At 43.0% G+C, this 19,235-nt stretch overlaps 1 protein-coding gene across 2 annotated transcripts in view; it reads left to right on the forward strand.

Annotated features, from left to right (window-relative positions):
* Positions 262 to 19,235, forward strand: part of GRPR (gastrin releasing peptide receptor) — a 57,359-nt gene continuing 38,385 nt past the window's right edge. Inside the window, exon 1 of one of the 2 annotated variants that reach the window (XR_001302557.2) lies at positions 262 to 6,546. Coding sequence is in view for 1 of the 2 variants with exons in the window: in NM_001315640.1 (NP_001302569.1) it covers positions 6,134 to 6,546 (413 nt within the window). In the remaining variant the exon portion in view is untranslated. The remainder of the gene's footprint in view (positions 6,547 to 19,235) is intronic. The other variant, NM_001315640.1, reaches the window with a different exon arrangement.

Here is a 19,235-nt window from a genome sequence, read left to right on the forward strand (position 1 = left end):
TCATCTCTACCTCTTGAAATAGAGTACCAAGAACTGGTGGAATATTTTAAAACCACCATTTGAGATGTTGTTTGACTGAGAGTCTGGTCTTCCAGTCCAGGGCTTCTTTGGGCATCGACCTGTCCTTCTGCAGCTTTGTGTGGCTCAAAATCAAACTCGATTCTGTCTTTCAGAAGACCCCCCCCCCACCCCGCCCCATCTCTCGGAAGTTTCCAAGCCCCATGAAAAGTCACAGAATGTTAAGAAAAAAATAAGGGAACTTGAAGTGATCCCGGCATTACAGGATCTGGATATAGTCACCTGTCTCTTTTGTTCCTGCTGCAGCACTAAAATTTGACATCTCTGATTCTTCTCAAGCAAGGGTTGCTGCAGTCTTTTCAGCAGCTTCTCCGTGGTGCTGCCACAAATAGAATATTGAAATCATGTTTGGTCCCCACTGACTTTCAGCACATGACCCTTTCCTCAAAGCCTAGCTTCACTTGATTCTCAGCGATATCTCTATACGTTTAAACCATTGTCATTTGGCATCCTGGTTCTCAGCCAGTTGTCTTATTTACCTCTCTGCGCTCGTTTCCATTGGCTTCCTTCCTTTCCCTTGTTCATGTAGTGAACTCAGTACACCTGAACCCAGATTCAGCATTTCCCTCCAGAGTGCCCGCCCTCTTGCTCTTGCTGTTTATTCTGAGTCACAAACCTTAAAAAAAAAAAAAAAAAAAAAAATTACTGTCGAGCGTCTCCATTGCTTGTATTCTCTATATTTATAATGTGATTCTGGCCCTTATCTTATGGCAAAAAGAGCTTATCTGCCATGCAGTCTGGGAAAATTCCCAGCCATTTCCAGGGATGTCAAAAAAAGCCGCAATTCAGGGATTCTTCATTCACTTTGGAATTCATCTGGTTGCTGGTTTCATTCTGAACTTGAGATTTCAGTTTCCTCTCTGGCCCCAGCTCCTGCTCTGGCTTCTTAACTTTTTCTGCCAGAGCTTCCTGACGCCTAGATGGGCACTTTTCAGACATTAACCATGCAAGTGAATCCCTGGAGAGCTTGTTAAAATGCAGATTATGATTCAGGAGGTCTGGGATGGTGCCTGAGTTTCTGCATTTCTGACGAGCTCTACAGTACTCCCCATGCTGGGGGCTCAAGGACCACACTTTGGGTATCAAGGGCCCCTAGCAACAATCTCCTAAATGCGCTTTCTTGCTCACCTGATCCCTCTGCAGAAGGGACAGCGCAAGGACTGTCACGTTGCCATGATCTCTGGGTCGCGCACTGCCTGCATTACTGGTCCCCAGCACTACAGAGGGCTGGAATCCCTTTGGATCCTCATGAAAATGACTGATTCTTGGCTTCCATCCCTGGAGATCTGATTCAGTAGATCTGGGGTATGGCTGCAGAATCTTTATTTTCAAGAAGCTTCTCCAGGAAATCTTAGCGGTTTTGTTTGATTGTTTGTTTTTAAAGAACCAGTGTTTTATAAATTCAAGTCCAACCAGAAACCGTAAATGTAAAGTCTTCCCCGGCAGATCCAATCTCCTTTTTGTCTCATTTATTACTTCTCTCCACAGCTTTGTTCCAGGCACACTGTGTTTCAAACAGACCCAAAGCATCCCCTTCTCTTGACTCTGGCTCCACCTGCAAATTCTACCCACTCTATAATTAATTTAGCTTTTCCGTGGATGTTCACTGTCAGTCTACCAAGAATGCCAGCTACTGGAAAAGATCCAGTGCTAGGCACATGGCTGGTGGGAGGAGACTTTGCCTCTATTCTCTTTGGTCCTGTTGAGTCAACTCATCCTCCCAAGTTCTACCAAATAATCGTGCCCCGCCCCCCCAGCTTTCTAGAAGAATGGAAAATGTGACTCTGTTGACTGAAACAGAAGTGACACTCCTGCCCTGACACATAAGAAAGGATGCTGAGTCACACTCCAATTCTATTCGGAAATCGGAGTCCCTGAGGAAGGGGACCTTGCGTTATGTTTGTTCTATGCCATTTTCCTAAGTCAAAGGCACCTCATGCTCACCATTAAATAAAAAGCTAAGCAAATGTCTAAGTGTGTTTGGTGATCTGCCGGAAGGTGACACATAATGGTAAGGGTGGAAAGAGTCATTGTACCTAATTAGTTGACGTGATATCAGAATTCTCTAATTACCTTTTTATTTATTTATTTTTTTTACAAGAGCAGATAGGTTTTAATCATTTCATCCAGTAAATATTTCGGGGGGGAGGAGGGCTCCAGACAACCACATATCCGCATATGCTGAAAAACAAACACTTTGGTGGCCATGGTGTGGGGGTATGGGCTCAGGGAGCAGGGACAGGTGTCAGGCAGAGACCTGACAGGTACTGGTTGCACTGACCCAGGTGGCTCTACTAGGACTACAGCTTTTTTTTTTTTTTTTCTTTTTTCTTTTCTTTCTTTTTTTTGGCTACACTCGCGCCATGTGGAAGTTCCTGGGCAGGGAACCTGCGCCACAGCTGTAACCACAGCCACAACAGTGACAATACCAGATCCTTAAAACCCACTGAGCCGCCAGGGAACTCCAGGGCTATGGCTTCTGAAGCCTCAAATTTGTTCAAGCTCCACTTCCTGTCCTCCCGCCCCCCTCCCCAATGCCAGCTCTTGCTGCCTGCCTTGCCCTGTTCAAGAGGATGGTATTTCTGGTGGGATGGTCTCAGCCCTCCCCTGGAGAGTGATGCCCACATGGAGGCTTTTCATGAAAACCTGTTTAAAGGCTGCAGAGTCCACGAGAGCAGAACACCGCTCATCTTATTCAGTGGTACCCTGAGCACCAGATGCAATGCCTGCCCTAATTAACTTTTTAAAATATCCTTGCTCCCAGAAAATATTAGGTGTTGAACGGTCAGTATATCGTCACTCCTAAAATACCATCAGAACAGTCTATAGTGCTGTGGGACATGTAACACCAACACCAGCCATGAGCAATCACCCCTTTCAGCATCAGTGTAACTTACGTGGAAGAAACACTAAGAGCCCACTTGAATTTAAAAGATGAGGTTGATTCAACACACAGGGTATCTAAAGAAATAAGGGAAACATCCGAGAGTCCTCTTTGTGAACCCAAAACATGCCTTCTAGACCACACTTCTTAAGAAGCATACAAGAGCCGTCGCAGACCCAGCCAAACCTGCCTCAAGCTGCATTTAACACCGCTCTCTCCCACCTTCCCTCTTCCAATCTGTATGGCCTTTGTGCACTTGAAGCTGTCCCTGCTCAATGCCGAGCCCTTTCCCTTATGCTTCCATCCTAGATGCATACTGTTTTCTCTCTTCAAAGGATTCTGTCAAACACTTACAAAACCTTTAAGATCCAATGTCACCTTCTCTGGAGAAAAGGTAGTTACTTTATTCTAGGGACAAGATGGGGTCTAAATGCTGCAGCTGTTTTTTGTTTTTGTTTTTGTTTTTTCTTTTTTGGTAAGCCAGAGTTTATTTCTATTTAAATGATACTCAAGGAACTTTCAGAGGGTTAAAAGGCCCAAAGATACCTGGGTTTAATATAATATTATCGCCAGGCTATTGCTGCGTCTGTTTTGAAATCCTCAGGACAACCCTGGGCAGTTCAATGCTTCGCTAATTCCTCTAGTCCAAGAGTGGTGAATTTCTCTGGGATTTGGTCTAATTCATACAAGCCCAGGCCGACCTCATGGTGCAACGGTAGCGCATCTGACACCATGCAAGACTGTTCCTCCAGGACTGATGACAAAAACTGTGCCAGAAGCAATCACTGTCATTGAGAGGAAGAAAGGTAGATGATCAGAGAAGAAAGCCAACACAAAAAGCAATTTCAAGAAGGAGAATTATTAATCTGGTATGGAAAGAACAGAAGCCTTTGCAGAATCTATGCGAAAACCCTTCTCGTGTTGTTCTTTGAAACCAAGTCCTCTGGCTCTGAGCTTGAGTAGCTGGGATCAGGAGGGGTCTTCTAATAACATGTATCTTCACGTTCTTTTCCTCAGGCTCTTGCACACTGTCTGGAAACTGGCAGATGTTCAATAAATGTCTTTCAAGTAAATGGAGGGCTTGCTGATTCACATGTGATAGGACCTTTTGTCTATTGACCGGAGGTCAGTTGCTCTTCTGACTTTATTGGGCTTTTCCAAAGTAAAATCACAAAAACTCTCTCTCATCACAACAATAAGCATAGTAATAGCAGTTGATATTAATTGAGTGCTTACTATGTGCCAAATACTATGAAGTCTTAACATGGCCAATTTCATTGAACTTCATTTAACAAATTATCCCCACTTTACCCGTGAGGAGCTTGAAGCTTAAGACACCAAGTTAACTTGGCTAAGTAATTTGCCAAGGGAGTGAATAAGGGAGCCAGGACTTAAGCACAGAGTCCCTGTGTTAAGCTCTACAGCTAGCTACTCCTCAACACCACTAGGCTGATAGTTATTAACTCATTACTGGCGGTACTGATCTCCACTGAGAAGCTCTTCCCCCTCCAGGCATGTAGCATCAGATTTACTGCTGGCCGAGGGGAGCACGAGCTCCTGGATTTATGGAAGGAGCATGGCGGCCGCCTCGCCCCAGTGGTGTAATCTGCTGTTGGAAATTTCCATGACAGCACACTTGGAGGCTTTCTTGGTGGGCCCTGGCATGGTGATGAGTGCAAGTTTCTTTATTCCTTATGGATCCTGAAAAACCAGACTTTCAGTGGCTATGCCTGCTAGTAACTGGCTTCCTGCGATGGATCTGGAAGAGCTGGCTCCTTGTAAGTCTTGAAGATTCACACTTGATAGTTTTATACATTGTTGCTGAAGGTCTAAGCTCAGATCTAAGGTACCTCCTCAAATAAGCCTTTCCTGGTCCCTGTCAAGTTAAAGTGCTTTCTTTCCACTCCCTCATTCCTAGTTTTCTGTCTGTAACTCCTTTCCAGTTCATTTCCCACTCAGAGCTTAGGAGGAAACTTGCTCTAAAACCTGGCAAGCATTAATTAAAAATTGTAAATAGCTGCATCAAAATGCCAATTCATGTACTTTTTTGTATAGTGAGAGAATACCCATTCTTCTGGAAAAGACTATGGATCTGTGAGAGATCAGCTGGCTGTTGATTTTATTTCTCTCTGGTAGAGGGAACAAGAATGGCCTGACAAATCCGCAGGACCGAGCGCATGTGCCCTCTGCCTCTGGTTTTCCTAGCTGTCAGGTGCTGAAGGTTTAAGCAGGAGCCCTGTGCTTATTTGCCCACAGTTGCAGTCCCCGTTCGGATAGGCAGGGGGAAGGCTGAGTGGGCCCACGCACACGTGGACGCCCTGGGCATCTGTGTGCATTTAATCCGGAGACAGACCTCATTTCGTAGCAACCTTAACATGTCATTCGAATGTACTGGAAAAGAGGAGAAAAGGGAAGGTGAGTCCCCTCTGGACCCGGAGCCTCGTCTCAGAAAGATTTCCCGTGCTTTGCAGAGGGCCGGAACCCTTAGGAAATACCTGCCAGGGGTTATCCACTAAAGCTGCCCGCTAGCACCGGCAGACTGCAGGGGATTCTCATCGAGGCAGAGCAGGCGGCCGGGCAGTGATTGAAGTGTCCAGCAGGGGGCTGGCATTCTCTGTCTATAAGTAGCCCTGCTTCCTTTCAGAGCCTCAGCTCAGCAGAGCTGCCGTTTGCTGGCGAAGCCGCTGACGTGCAAAGCACTCCTGCCTATAGCATTTGAGGCTTTCTCGGTGCAATTTTTTTCTACCCACTTTAAACCTTCAGGTTCTCACTACCAAGAAAGACACGGGGAATGCCGTGTGGCAATAGCAGGGCCAAAGTTCTTAGTAAACTGCAGCCGGGGAGACTCAGATGAGAATGGAGGTAGAAAGAGTTGGTCCAGAGTGGGTTTGATTCGAAGCCCCTTGGGGGCTGAGTTTTTGTGGTTGTTTTCTTGTGAACTTATTGAATTTAGAGATGTATTGCATTGGTCACATGAAGACCAGGGCAGCACCAGCGTCAAAATAGTGACAGACAGTCTGAATGCCATCGTAGCTGTGTACTCAGAGTCTTTTTATTAGAGAGGCTAAAGAGCCCGGCATAGATTTTCATCCTCTTCTTCACCCAACTGCACAACCAAAAGTTCAGAAACGGCCTCTCAGGACACGTTTTAGGTGAGACCGAATCTGGAGGATGGCTCTGAATGACTGTTTGCCTCTGAACTTGGAAGCGGACCGTTTCGTGCACTGCCACATCTCTAATCTCAGTGTGGATCTCCCCACGAACGACGACTGGTTCCACCCCGGGGTCTTCTATGTCATCCCTGCCATTTATGGGGTCATCATTCTGATAGGCCTCGTTGGCAACATCACCCTGATCAAGATCTTCTGTACGGTGAAGTCCATGCGCAACGTGCCCAATCTCTTCATCTCCAGCCTGGCTTTGGGGGACCTGCTCCTCCTGGTGACCTGTGCTCCCGTGGATGCCAGCAGGTATCTGGCCGACAGGTGGCTGTTCGGCAGGATTGGCTGCAAGCTGATTCCCTTTATCCAGCTTACCTCGGTGGGGGTGTCTGTCTTCACGCTCACGGCTCTCTCCGCAGACAGGTAAGCCCTGGAGGAAAGTGGGGTTCCCTCGGATGGTGGGAGCTGCCTCGGTAAATGAGCTCCCAGGTTGGGACAGACGGGGCTGTTTGTGTCAGGGGAAGTTCTCCTCCAACTCCGCTTCAGGAGTTGTTTCTGTTCCGAGGGATTACTTCCTGCGCTGGACATACTGGTTTAAGAAAGGAAACTCAGTGAGTGGGTGGTGGGGAAAAAAAAAGATCTCTGAGCATAAGATTGAGGGGCATTTTTCTGGGGACAATGGATTTAGCCTTGCCTTTTCCTCCCTGCAAAATTAATTGACTGGTGAGAAAAAAAAAAAAAAAAAAAAAACCCACACCTAATAGAGTTTAACCCCCAGGCAGATGTTTCTTAGAAGTCATTCAAAGGCTTTGGAGAACCAGCAACAAGTCCCACTCCATTTCTTCTTCAAACATTCTTTCAGAAAGAACCAAGAGGAGAAAATAAGCGGCATTTCCTTGAAATCCATTTTCCTCAGACAGTTTAACTTTTCTCACAGCTGATTTTGTATTTGACTCTCTGGAACGGAACAATTTGTATGCTGATTTTTCTAAGTATCTCTTAGGTGAAATCAAGCATTCTTTGGATTTTTTTTTCCTTAAGCAATGTCCATTTTCAAGGTTGATTTCCAATTTTAATATTTATAGTGATGTTCTTCCAGAGGCCATTAGGGGTTTTTTTTGTGGGTGGGGGGGGAGGGAGTCCAGTAACATTTATTCCTGGGAAATATACATATTGGTGAACTGCATTTCTTGTGAGAACGTGTTGCTTAAAAATTCACATTTATTCCTCTGTAAACATTCCTACTCATTCTTTGGGCATTTCTCAAGCATCTGTCATGTAAAAAACATTTGCTTGAATTAGCCAGTCAGCAGCTGTCTGCAGGTTGGTCACGTAAATTGCTGAACCTATCTTACGTACTTCCGAGCTCTAGAACTTGAACACAGTAACGAATAGGCTCCATATATGTTGTAGACGTTGTGGTCCCATTAAGAAAAACTGATGCAATGATTCAGAGACTCTCAATTTTTATTTTAAAATCAACTGCATGTTATGCTTCTAAAGATACATAGGGATTTGAGAGTGCACCGGGCAAGGCATAGAAGCAGCTCTTGAACATTTATACTCAGAAGAAAATGTCCCACATTTTAATACACATGGAGCTGGGTTCTCGCTTTGTGGAGGAACAAACAGTCCCCAGGTGATCGGGCTTCGTGGAGTAGTGGACAAATAAAGATAGTGTTATCAGTATTTGTAGACATGTGTTTATACTCAGCTGCCTGAAGTCCACTGCTCAGCACACACAACTTTTTCACGGACTGAAAAATAATAGCCCAGGAATGAGGGTTGCCCATGGCACCAACTAGGCAGGGTTTCTCGCTTCCTTCCACTCACCTCCAGCTTGCTTGAACCCTGAACATATGCCCACCAGGGCCTGATGGCCGCAGGCAGTCTCACTGGGGAGGCAGGGCAGGCAGACTGTGGAGCTGGCTGCTGGTCTGTGGCTGGTTACCAGTGGCCAAGAGCGCCTCGGGATGAGGGTCATTTTCGTGATGGGGAGATGAGATTTTGGTTTCCGGGTTGGCGAGTGCAGTGGTACAGGTGGTGTTTCCTGTCCTGGTGGAGTGGGGTGGGGAGGGGGGGCAGGAAAGTGAGGGCATGTCACGGAAAGATGCAGCTGCAGGGAGCTCTTCTCCCAAGTTTCAGAGCAGACCAAATTTACCATCAGCAGAAAGGCTCTCTCAAAAGCCAGGCTGTACCCTTTGGCAGCTCTGATGTGTTCTCAGTAAGTTTATAACGCCTGTATGTCTTTCCCCAAGTTCAGGAATGGCTGTAAGCTTCCATATAACTAACTTTTTTGTGTTTTGCTGAGGCTTAAAATTCTTGATGGGGGAGTTCCTGTTGTGGTACAGCGGAAATGAATCTGACTGTTACCCATGAGGATGCAGGTTCAAACCCTTGCCATGTTCAGTGGGTCGGGGACCCAGCATTGCCGTGAGCTGGGATGTAGGTTGCAGACTCAGCTCAGATCCTGTGTTGCTGTGGCTGTGGTGTAGGCCGGCAGTTACAGCTCTGATTCAACCCCTAGCCTGGGAACTTCCGTATGCTGCAGGAGTGCCCTAAAAAGAATTTGATGGGTTACCAGAATCACAAGTAGTGCTTCTAACCAATTTCAGCAAGAAAAGGTCCTGAGCTAGTTACAATATCTAAGACTGTACCTATGTATTTATCTTTAAAAGCTCTTGGAGTCTTATAACAACCTCATGAGGTTGGCAGTTTCTTCTCAACAAGGTATAATTTATATACAGTAAACTGAACAAGTATACAGCTCAATATATTTTTTGCATATTCTTTTTTTTTTTTTTTTTTGTCTTTTTGCTATTTCTTGGGCCGCTCCCACGGCATATGGAGGTTCCCAAGCTAGGGGCCGAATCGGAGCTGCAGCCACCGGCCTACGCCAGAGCCACAGCAACGCGGGATCCAAGCTGCGTCTGCAACCTACACCACAGCTCACGGCAACGCTGGATCTTTAACCCACTGAGCAAGGGCAGGGATCGAACCCGAAACCTCATGGTTCCTAGTCGGATTCATTAACCACTGCGCGACGACGGGAACTCCTATTTTTTGCATATTCTATCTAACAACATAACCACCACCCCAGTAGAGATATAGAACAGTTACAATACCCCAGGTGTTTCTTTTATGTCCCTTTCTGGTTAATACCCACTCCTATGTGAGACAGTCACTATTCTGAGTTCAGTTATCATGTATTATTTTGGCCAGTTCTCTCATCTCATAAAAATGGAATCCTACCTCTTATGCTTACCATTATGTCCGGGATAGTCATCCATGTTGGAGCACATAGCAATAGTTTATTCTTTTTCATTGTTGTGTAGTATTCCATTGTACAAATATACCTCAGTTTATTTATGCATTTTAATACTGATGGACATTGGATTATTTTCAGTTTGGGGTTAATAATAATCTGCTCTGGATATGCTTATTCATGCCTTATTCATAATTGCTTCTCTTAGGTGTATGCCTGGGTGAGGAATTGCTGGATCATAGTGGGCAGGTATTTAGTAAGTATGGTCAAAGAGTTTTCCACAGTGGTAGTCTGTGTCTGATCTGTAGTCTGTATCACCTTAAAAGGGTAAACCAGAAGACCCTTCAAACTGGGTGATCATCGCAATCACTGGAGAGCTTAACATATACAGTTTCTTAGCCCCCATCCTAAATCTACTGAGTCAGGAGAGACGGTAATCATTCATGTGGCTCCTAGGAGGTTGAGCAGCAATGCAGGTATTCATCCAGGCCTCCTTTTCTGCAGTCTTTCCCTTCCCCAGGTAAACTTGAGTCTTTGTTAATATGAAAAGAATATTATTTTTCTAGAAAAGTTTCTACTGCTGACACTGAAGGGAGACTTCAGGGCAGCCCTAGAAACCAGAATTCTGGGTTTCACACCACTAACCAATTGCAGATTATTAGCATTCAAGCCCCTACACTATTGGTCCCAACTCCCCGTACACGCCCACCCCTGGGCTTTCTTCCCCGCCTTGCACACACTGATGAGTTCCCAGCTCTGCTTCCTTGCTTATGGTGTGTCACGCCCACTCTCCAGAATGCTTTCTCCTTTCCTAAATACAAGACTCTTCTCCCCATCCCATCATCGCACGTGATGTATGGGAGTGGAATGAGCCCTGCGATTTGGGCTTTTTTTTTTCCCGCCATTGCTACCCATGTAAGGGAGTTGGACCAAGTCACTTAATTCTCTGATGTTATTGAACTACCTATAAAGTGAGTTAAGTTATTTCCAAGGTCCGTTTGCATTTTAAACTCTCATGATTTTTATCTGTCATCTTGCCCATCATTCAGATTCTGGCTCAAGCCTCCTCCTTAAAGCCCTAAGTCGGACAATTCCAGCCCAAATTTTCTGACCCTCTTCTAAACATGAGGCTTATTGTCTGAGACATGAATTATCTTGTGACATCTTTCATCTTGCTGTTTTGAAGTATTTCACTCATTTGTCTTTTTGAATATATAGTCGCTGATATATTCATTACTTTGACTTTTCAAGTAGATTATTAAAAATGTTGAAGGCAGAGATCTCTTATGTATTCTCATATCGTACAGTCAGTGCCTCAGATGGTTTCTTGTATCAAATGGGTGACCAGTAAATATTGATTAATTAAAATTATGGTGAATCACTTGAAAGCATACTCTTAAAGAATATATCACATGGTCACCTGCCTCTTACTTGTTTCTCTCTCTTAAGCTCCATTATTTGGGCAAATGAGAGAAAAGCTGTTCTTTGTGAGTCAGTAAATAGATTTGGGGTGTGTGTGAGATGGATAGATGGAGGGATAGATGAAATGACAGGTGGATGGATGGGAGGATGGACAGATGGTTGGATAGAGAGATGAATGTTTGGGATGGATGGATATATTTTTTACATACTTGCCTTTCCTACTAGATGCCCATCTCTGTATTAAGTGCTTCAGTATTATGTAAATTGAATTTAAGACCTAACAGGAAAAAGATAAGGAGAGTTTGTGTTTTCTTTTTCAGTGTAAGTGTAAGGTATAAAGCTGGATTTAATGTTAATAGCATATTATGCCCACGTTATATTGTATCTGCTTCGGTACTTAGTTTTATTTCTGCTAGAACAGAGCTGAGAGAATAAATCCTAAGGACAAATGCGTATAGCAGTTCCACTGCAATGTAGTCTTTCTTTGACTTCATGGAAAAGACTGGTCCTAAGTTTTCCCCTCCCTTGTGATTTGGAAGGTGTAAAGAAACAGGAAAGTATTATATTAATGCAACCTTCTGGATGTATAGATTCTTTTCATTCATTGCAATCAGTTTATGAGACAATGTGCTTTTCAGCCTTTCCTGACATCTAGAGCTGCGGGGTCCAACATGGGAGCCACTAACCACATGTGGTTTATTTAAATTTAGATTTAATTTAAATAAAACTAAAAATTCAGTTTCCTAGTCACACCAGCCACATGTCCAGTGCTCAGTGCCACATGAGATTCTACTGGACAGAGCAGGTAGAGAACATTTCCATCACAGCAGAAAGTTCTGTTGGTCAGCTGGCAAGGGAGTTTGCTCTGTACCTTGGGGTCCAAATCTCTTTCCCAGGGTCGGTGCCAGCTGCTCTCTTTCATTGAGGGTATCAGGAATTCCTCACATAGGCAAATATCAAATGCCTCCCAGCTGCACAGACTCTTCCTGTCTGTAGAATATCTTGTATTGGAAGATACTCAAAGATGAAGAAGGAGGAAAAAAAAAAAAAGATGAAGAAGGAGGAGGACAGGCAACTCGGTACAACTATGAGTCACTGGCTTGGGGAATTCAGGCATCCTATTAATGAGCTTTTTGAGACTTTCTGAAGAATGTAAGAAGTGTTCACTTCCTGGGTCTGCGTTACGGACTTCTGTCTGATCCTTCTATCTGCCAGCCTTTTTACCTTCCTCTCTCAAAACTTGCCAGAACAAACACTGCTGTAGCTAAACTCTTCCTGTCTCCCATACGTGTCACCTGACTTCTCCCCTCTCTGACTTTCCGTCCCTTCCCCGATGCAGGGCTTTCCCCTCCTTCTCTCCAGATCCTACCAGCCTTTCAAGGCACAATTGCAGCCTTTCTCATCTATGAAGCATGCCCCGAGCGTTTATTTTCATTGATATTTTCCCCCTTCCCACGATGTTTTTGCCTGTATTATTCATTAAATACCGAATCTCTCCTACCTTGTATCAGTAGATCCTTTTTAGAGATGTGTTTTCTACTTCCTTGATCATACGGGAAGCTCCACAGGGTCTGTACCTGCTACAACACGCAGGCCCACCTTACATCTAGTAAGAGGACAGTAGCTATGGCTTGGTTGATATTTGAGCAGTGACAAAATGATCAAGTCTAGCAACTACAAGTGGAAGTCTTCTTCAAGTTCAAACTCTCATAAATGATTCTGAGACTCAATTTCCAACATTAGGGAAGGGGGTTTCCCATATATCCAACAAGCAATTCTCCGACACCAGCTAGAGGTCTGGGAATTCAACTCAATTCTGACACTATCAACCCAGGGATAGCATTGGATCCCCCAGGTTAAGGGCTCAGTCCTGCGAGATTGCACCTCCCCTCCCCTACTTCGGATGCCAGTCACCAGCCTGTGCTTCTGACCAACTGGCTAAAAATCACAGGGTCACATGACCCCCTCTCCCCAGGTTCCATTGATTTGCTAGAGTGCCTCAAGGAACTCAGAAAAATGTGTTACTTATTAAATCACCAGCTTATTGTAAAAGGATACAATACTTTTACCCTCAGTAACAGCCAGGTGGGAGAGATGCAGAGGGCAAGGTAAGGGGAAAGGGAGCTTCCATGCCCTCTCTAGGTGCCACTCTCCTTGTATCTCACGTGTTCACCAACCCAGAAGCTCTCCAAACCCAGTCTTTGTGGGTTTTTGTGGAGGCTTCATTACACAGTCAAGATTGATTAAACCATTGGCCATTCTTTGATGACTGACTTGACCTCCAGCCCCTTCCTCCTCCCCAGAGGGGGGTTTCAGTCCCAACCCTCTAATCAAGGGATTGAGTCACTTGGTGTAAGCCATAGACTGGACTAAGACCAAATATGGATGAGAGATATATTTTGGTCATTTGAAGGACCAAATAAATATTTCTTACAAATCACAATATCTCACCTTGTTTGACACAGAGACGGAAAGAGGTGATGGAATTTGGCCTTGTCACAACAAATTCAGAGTAGAGGCACACTAGAACTCTGCTTTTCTCAGTCCAAGTCCTAGTTCCTTCATGGGAACTGAACACTTGTCTTTGGAAACCATCAAAACAGAGTCTGATCCATTTTCCTTCTCTGGACAGTGGGAGCTACTGATCCCAAACTCTGCTCTTCTGAGTGAAGATACCCTGATTGATTCCAAGGTTGTCTCCTTCTAAGGGGATAACCCAGTGATTCCAGAGGTTCCTCTACTTCACCGATTCCAAGGAGACTGGCCCTTTCTCATAGGAGAGGACAATTTAATTTCTTATAAAGCATCTTGCCCAGAAAGTCTCTCTTTTGGAGGGGTTTGCATGAGCCACCAGTCTATAACTTCTCCAGGGTATGATTTTTCTGAAGCATATGTTGCCTGTCTAGAAGGAAACTGAACCCGTGTCTCCCCACAGTGATGGGTCTGTCGTAGCTGCTGGCAGACGCCACCGGGAGTGCTCAGAGAAAGGGCAGGTGCAATGGAAGTGGGGTTTCCCAGCAAGACTCTTTGAACTGGAGTGCTGCAGAGAGAAGGACAGCAAAGAACTCTGACCTTGTCTCTCACACATTATCTTTTAAAGTGGTAGACTTTTATGTGATTAATTATCCTTTCTGGCAACTTAAAAACATGGAGGTAAAAAAAAATACACATACTTAATCATGAAGCATAGAGCATAGACTGAAAGGGCTCCCTGGTGAGGTTTTGTGAACTGTGCTTGTCAATACTATCCTTTGAAAATAAGCTAAATTTGCATTTTTGCACTTGTAAATCCTCCTGGTGTGTGGGATTTGCATAAATTCTCTCTTAATTAAAACACGTGTTTTGCAGAATAAAAGAAAAAATTTCTCCATTCCTTTTTCTACTTCCCAGTAACATATCAAGGGGTCTTGTTTATTACAGTCATCTTTGAAATTCTGGTTATTAAATATTGGATTAGCATCTGATATTTGCTGCTACTTGAAATGATTTGATTTGTCTAGGAACCCCTACGAGGCTGCTGGTTCATTTTATATATTAAGTGTCACCTTCTGTAGGAAGTCTTCACTGGCTACTCAGTCTAAAGGAATGACCAACACCATACCGTCATCTAGTTTCTTCTTTCGGGTTGATCGAGGTATGACTTAGAGACAGTAAACTTGTAGGTGTGCATTTCTCTGAATTTTGACAAACTTATGCAGTCATGTAACCACCACCGCAATTAAGATATAGAACACTGCCCACAGCCCCCCAATTCTCTCATGTCCCTTTGGAGTCTAGCCTCTTCCTCCACCCTTCTTCCACATCCCAACTTTCTTTAGTTTATAACCTCCATGACACACTAAGTTAATTGTACAGAAAATAAAGCTCCTGGCAGCCAGTGTTCTTTTCCGAAATATCATGTGAATGAGATCATACAGTGTGTAGTTTTTGAGTCTGGCTTCTCTCACCTCATGTTGTTGCACATATCAGTAGTCTGTTGCTTTCTATTGCCGAGTAGTAGCCCATCACATGGCTAGACTACAGTTTGTTTATACATTCTTTGGTTAATGGGTGTTAGGATGGTTTTCGGTTTGGGGTGAGATTTCTATGAGTTAAGCTATCATAAACACTTGTATACAGGTTTTTTATGGGTGTATGTCTTCATTTCTCCTGGGTAAATATCATCCACTATTCTTTCCTGTTCATTTGATGTTTTTTTACTTGCTTACTCTTTGTCTCCTACCTCTAGAATACAAGCTCCCAAATAAGTGGGAAACTCTGGCATTCGTTAGCATATACTCTGATGCTAGGACAGTCCCTTACCTGTGGTAGATGCCTGATAAATGTTTGTTGAATACATGAATAGATGGATGCATGAAGGAGGGACTAAAGAAATGAATGAATTCTAGCAGGTTCTACTATCCATGTTGCTGCAAATGACAAAATTTCATTCTTATTCATGGCTGAGTAGTATTACACACACACACACACGAACACATATTACATCTTCTTTATCCATCTATCTGTGTGGATAGGCACTTAGGTTGCCTCTATATCTTAGCAACTGTAAATAATGCTTCTGTGAACATCGGGGTATATGTGTCCTTTCAAATTAGTGATTTTGTTTTTTTCAGCTTTATACCCAGGAAAGGCTTGCTGGATCATATGGTGGTTCTATTTGTAGTTTGTTAAGGAACCTCCGTATTGTTTTCCGTAGTGACTGCACCAATTTACATTCCCACCATCAGAGGACGAGGCTTCCCTTTTCTCCATATCCTTGCCAACTTTTATTTGTGTTCTTTTCAGTCACTCTAATAGGTGTGAGGTGATATTTCATTGTGGTTTTGATTTGCATTTCTCTGATGCTTAGCAGTGTTGAGCATCTTTTCATGTGCCTGTTGGGTGATACCTTTTTTTATAGAAAAATTAGAAAGACAACTTAGTCTTTTAGGATAGCTCATTCAAATAGACTTACTTTTGGTTTTTGGCCACACCCACAGCATGTGGAAGTTCCCAGGCAAGGGGTAAAATCCACGCCACAGCAACAACCAATACCAGATCCTTAACCTGCTGAGCCACCAAGAAACTCCCAAATTGACTTATTATTAATGAGAGGGTAGAAAAGTTTCTTTCAGCTTCATAACTCATTATTGGTAATTTCATGTAAGTGTTTAGGATTATTATCAAATGTTTAGGATTATCTGAGAAAGCCACTGTCAAGGTTCTTTCCTATATGGGCTGTAAAATTTCATAGCATTTCAAGTTTTCTTGTGCCTTGAACAATCTTAAATGCTCGTTTAATTGATGATATCCATTAACCTATTTGCCATGGATATCTTTGCATTATTTTAAGTTACTTTCATCAGTGTTGGTATTTTGTGGATTTGCATAACATGAGTGACTTCACACAAACACATTTGCTCTTTGTAATTCAGCTATAGGTTTCTGCCATTTAAACACGGACGTTCTGATAAACTTGATTTTGCTGAAGTATTTGGGTTTAAATCTCCCCTTTGTTTTTTGTTGGTCTCACTTGTTTCATAATCCTTTCCCCCTCTTGCCTTATTTTAAATTGATCAACATTTAAATTATTCTATTCTTCCCCCCACCCCCAGCATGAATTTGTCAATTACACAAACTCGTAATATCCTTTTAAGGGCTACCCTAGTGTTTACAACATGTATCCTTGACTTATTAAATTTTACTATAAATTAGAATTTTCCTACTTCCCAGACAAGGGTAACAGGGCACTTTAACTTCATCCTAATTCCCTCTTGCCTTTTTTGGCGGGGAGGGTGTTATCATAATTCTATATTTCAACTGTCTCCATGTTGTAAGGCCTACAAGACATTATGTTAATTATTTTTATACACTTATGTTTACTTACATATTTACCTTTAGATTTATTCCTATATTCACCTTTTCTTGCTCTCTATTCCTTCCTGTATCTCTGTGACATCATCTGAGATCATTTTACTTCTGCCCAAAGAATGCCTTTCAGTATTTCACCTAGTATAAGTCTAATGGGGATACATTTTCTTGTTTCTTTTGTCTGAAAAATGTCTTTATTTGATGTAATTTTGGGAGGATATTGTCACAGAGTATAGAATTCTAGGCTGGCCATTCTTGTCTTTCCCACTTTGAAGTTGCCATTCATTGACTTTTGACTTCCCCTGTGAAGCCAGATGTCAGTTTCATTGTAGCACCTTTAAATTTATTGATTTTCTTCTCTTTGACCGATTTTAAGATGTTTTTCTTTATCTTTGGTTTACAACAACATCACTGTGATGCACTTAGGTGTGGTTTTCTCTTCATTTTTTCCTGCTTGAGATTCATAGCTTTTTTCTTAAATCTGTGGATTGCAGATTTTAGCCACATTTGGGAAGCTTTCAACCATTACAACTTCAAAAATTGCTTCTGTCCCATTCTCTTTCTCCTCTACCTATAAGTAGAATAGCTATAGGTTAACTTAAAGCTTTTCAAGGTTTTTTTTTTTTCCCTTTTGGTTGTTTTTGCTTTTATTGAGGCAGGCAGTTTTGTACTTGGGTCAGGCCTCTGTGACTGGGAACTACTTTAAACACAATTTCATTTCACCATTTTACCCATTTACTTCTATTACCTTTTCTGTATTTTCCATCCTTTTTTCTCACTGTATTTCAGTCTGGCCATTTTCAGCTCACGGATTCTCTCTTCAGCTATGTCTACTCTGCCTCTGAAGTTTCCATCCATTTAATTGCAGATACTGTATATTGCAGTTTTAGAATTGCCTTTTGGTTCCATCTTGTCACCTAATTTCTTGAATCAGTCCCAATATACTGTAAAATCCCTCTTTGGTAACTCTAACATGTGGAACCTCTATAAATTTCTTTCTGTTACATAATTCTTCTATTGTTTTTTAACCATTTTGCTTTCTCTTCTAGTATATGAGGCAATTTTTGTTTGACTATCTGGTTTTGTATATGAAGACTTATAGGTAGTTTGGAACTCTGGACGGTATTATCTTCCAGAAAAGATTAGCTTTTGCTTCTTATGGGCAGGTAGGAGGTGGCATTGTACCTGACCCAGTCAGGCATTGAGCAGATTGGGGGCCGGGCTTTGAGCTTTGCGAGAATTGGTCTATTTCTGGTTCACCCTTATTACTAGGATGTACCCCTTTGGGCATCTCCACTGTAAGCCTGGGGTGTTTACCTGGGCTTCTTTCCCTGGTGGGCCCTGGACTCCATATTACTCCCCTTCATCCTGAAACTGCTCGAAGCTCTTCTCAGCTCTCAGTTCGTGCTGCTAGAAATTTAGGAAATGCCTTAAGGGGAAAACGATGCTGATTAACAGCTTCATCTCTTTGCACTTCCCTTCTCTCCAGGATTTTGACCCCTCTGATCCTTACTGCCTTGGTATTTCTCTGATGTTTTCAAAGGGATTTTCTAGCTTTTCATTACAGAAGAGTTGGTCAGTAATGAGCTAGGCTGCCATTATCGGAAGTGAAAACTCCTACACCACCTCTCTGAAAGACATGCTCCACTGCCCCCTAAGAGGTCCACATCCCAGTTCCTCTAAAGAAAAGGACAGAACTACCGAGTCAGACCTGTGGCACCAGCATTCAGAGTCTCAAATTAAATCAGCAATTTAGATTTAGAGAAATGAGCTCTGGCTAACCTCAAAGTGAGTAAGTCAGGAATCTCAGCTGAGGCCTGCATCAGGGGACACTGCCAAGTATTACAGGTACCTGAAAGCCTCTGGGATCTTTCAACTAGGCCAGGACGCTGAGCCCCAATAAGCACGAGCGAGAGCCGACGTTTAGTTCTGCACTGATTGATAGCAGCTGAAATTTCGTGGTAAGGACAGAGCCAAAATGTTGCTAAGGTACACTTCTTTAAATTTCACTTCCTTATTACTTTTTCTTTTTTTGTATTGTTCTCACACCAATTGGCCAATAGCGATAGTGAAAGGTTACATAGGAAAGAAATAGGAAATGTGAAATGCAGCACATAAAGAAATTCACTTCCAGTGTGAAAAGAACTGTGACAATAATATGTCCATGTGACTCACTTATTTCTATGCTGTCTACTTATACATAGAATAACTACAGGTCAACTTTAAGCTTTTCAAAGTTTTTTTTCCCTTTGGTTGTGCTTGTTTTTATGGTCAGGCAATTTTATACCAGGGTCAGACCTCTGTTATGAGAACTGCTTTAAACCCAATTTTAAAACAATATAAAATTATGTAAAAACAAAATTACAGTAGTTTCTCCATGAGAACATATGGGAAATGCTTATTTGTCTTAACGTAAGTGGTAATCAAACAGATTTTTTAAAGAATTTCCTGGAGTTCACATTGTGGCTCAGTGGTTAATGAATCTGACTGGCATTCATGAAGAAGCAGGTTTGATCCCTGGCCTCGCTCAGTGGGTTAACGATCCGGCGTTGCCGTGAGCTGTGGTGTAGGTTGC

Source organism: Sus scrofa, chromosome X (assembly GCF_000003025.6).
Source record: "Sus scrofa isolate TJ Tabasco breed Duroc chromosome X, Sscrofa11.1, whole genome shotgun sequence".
In the NCBI taxonomy this organism is placed as follows: Eukaryota; Metazoa; Chordata; class Mammalia; order Artiodactyla; family Suidae; genus Sus; species Sus scrofa.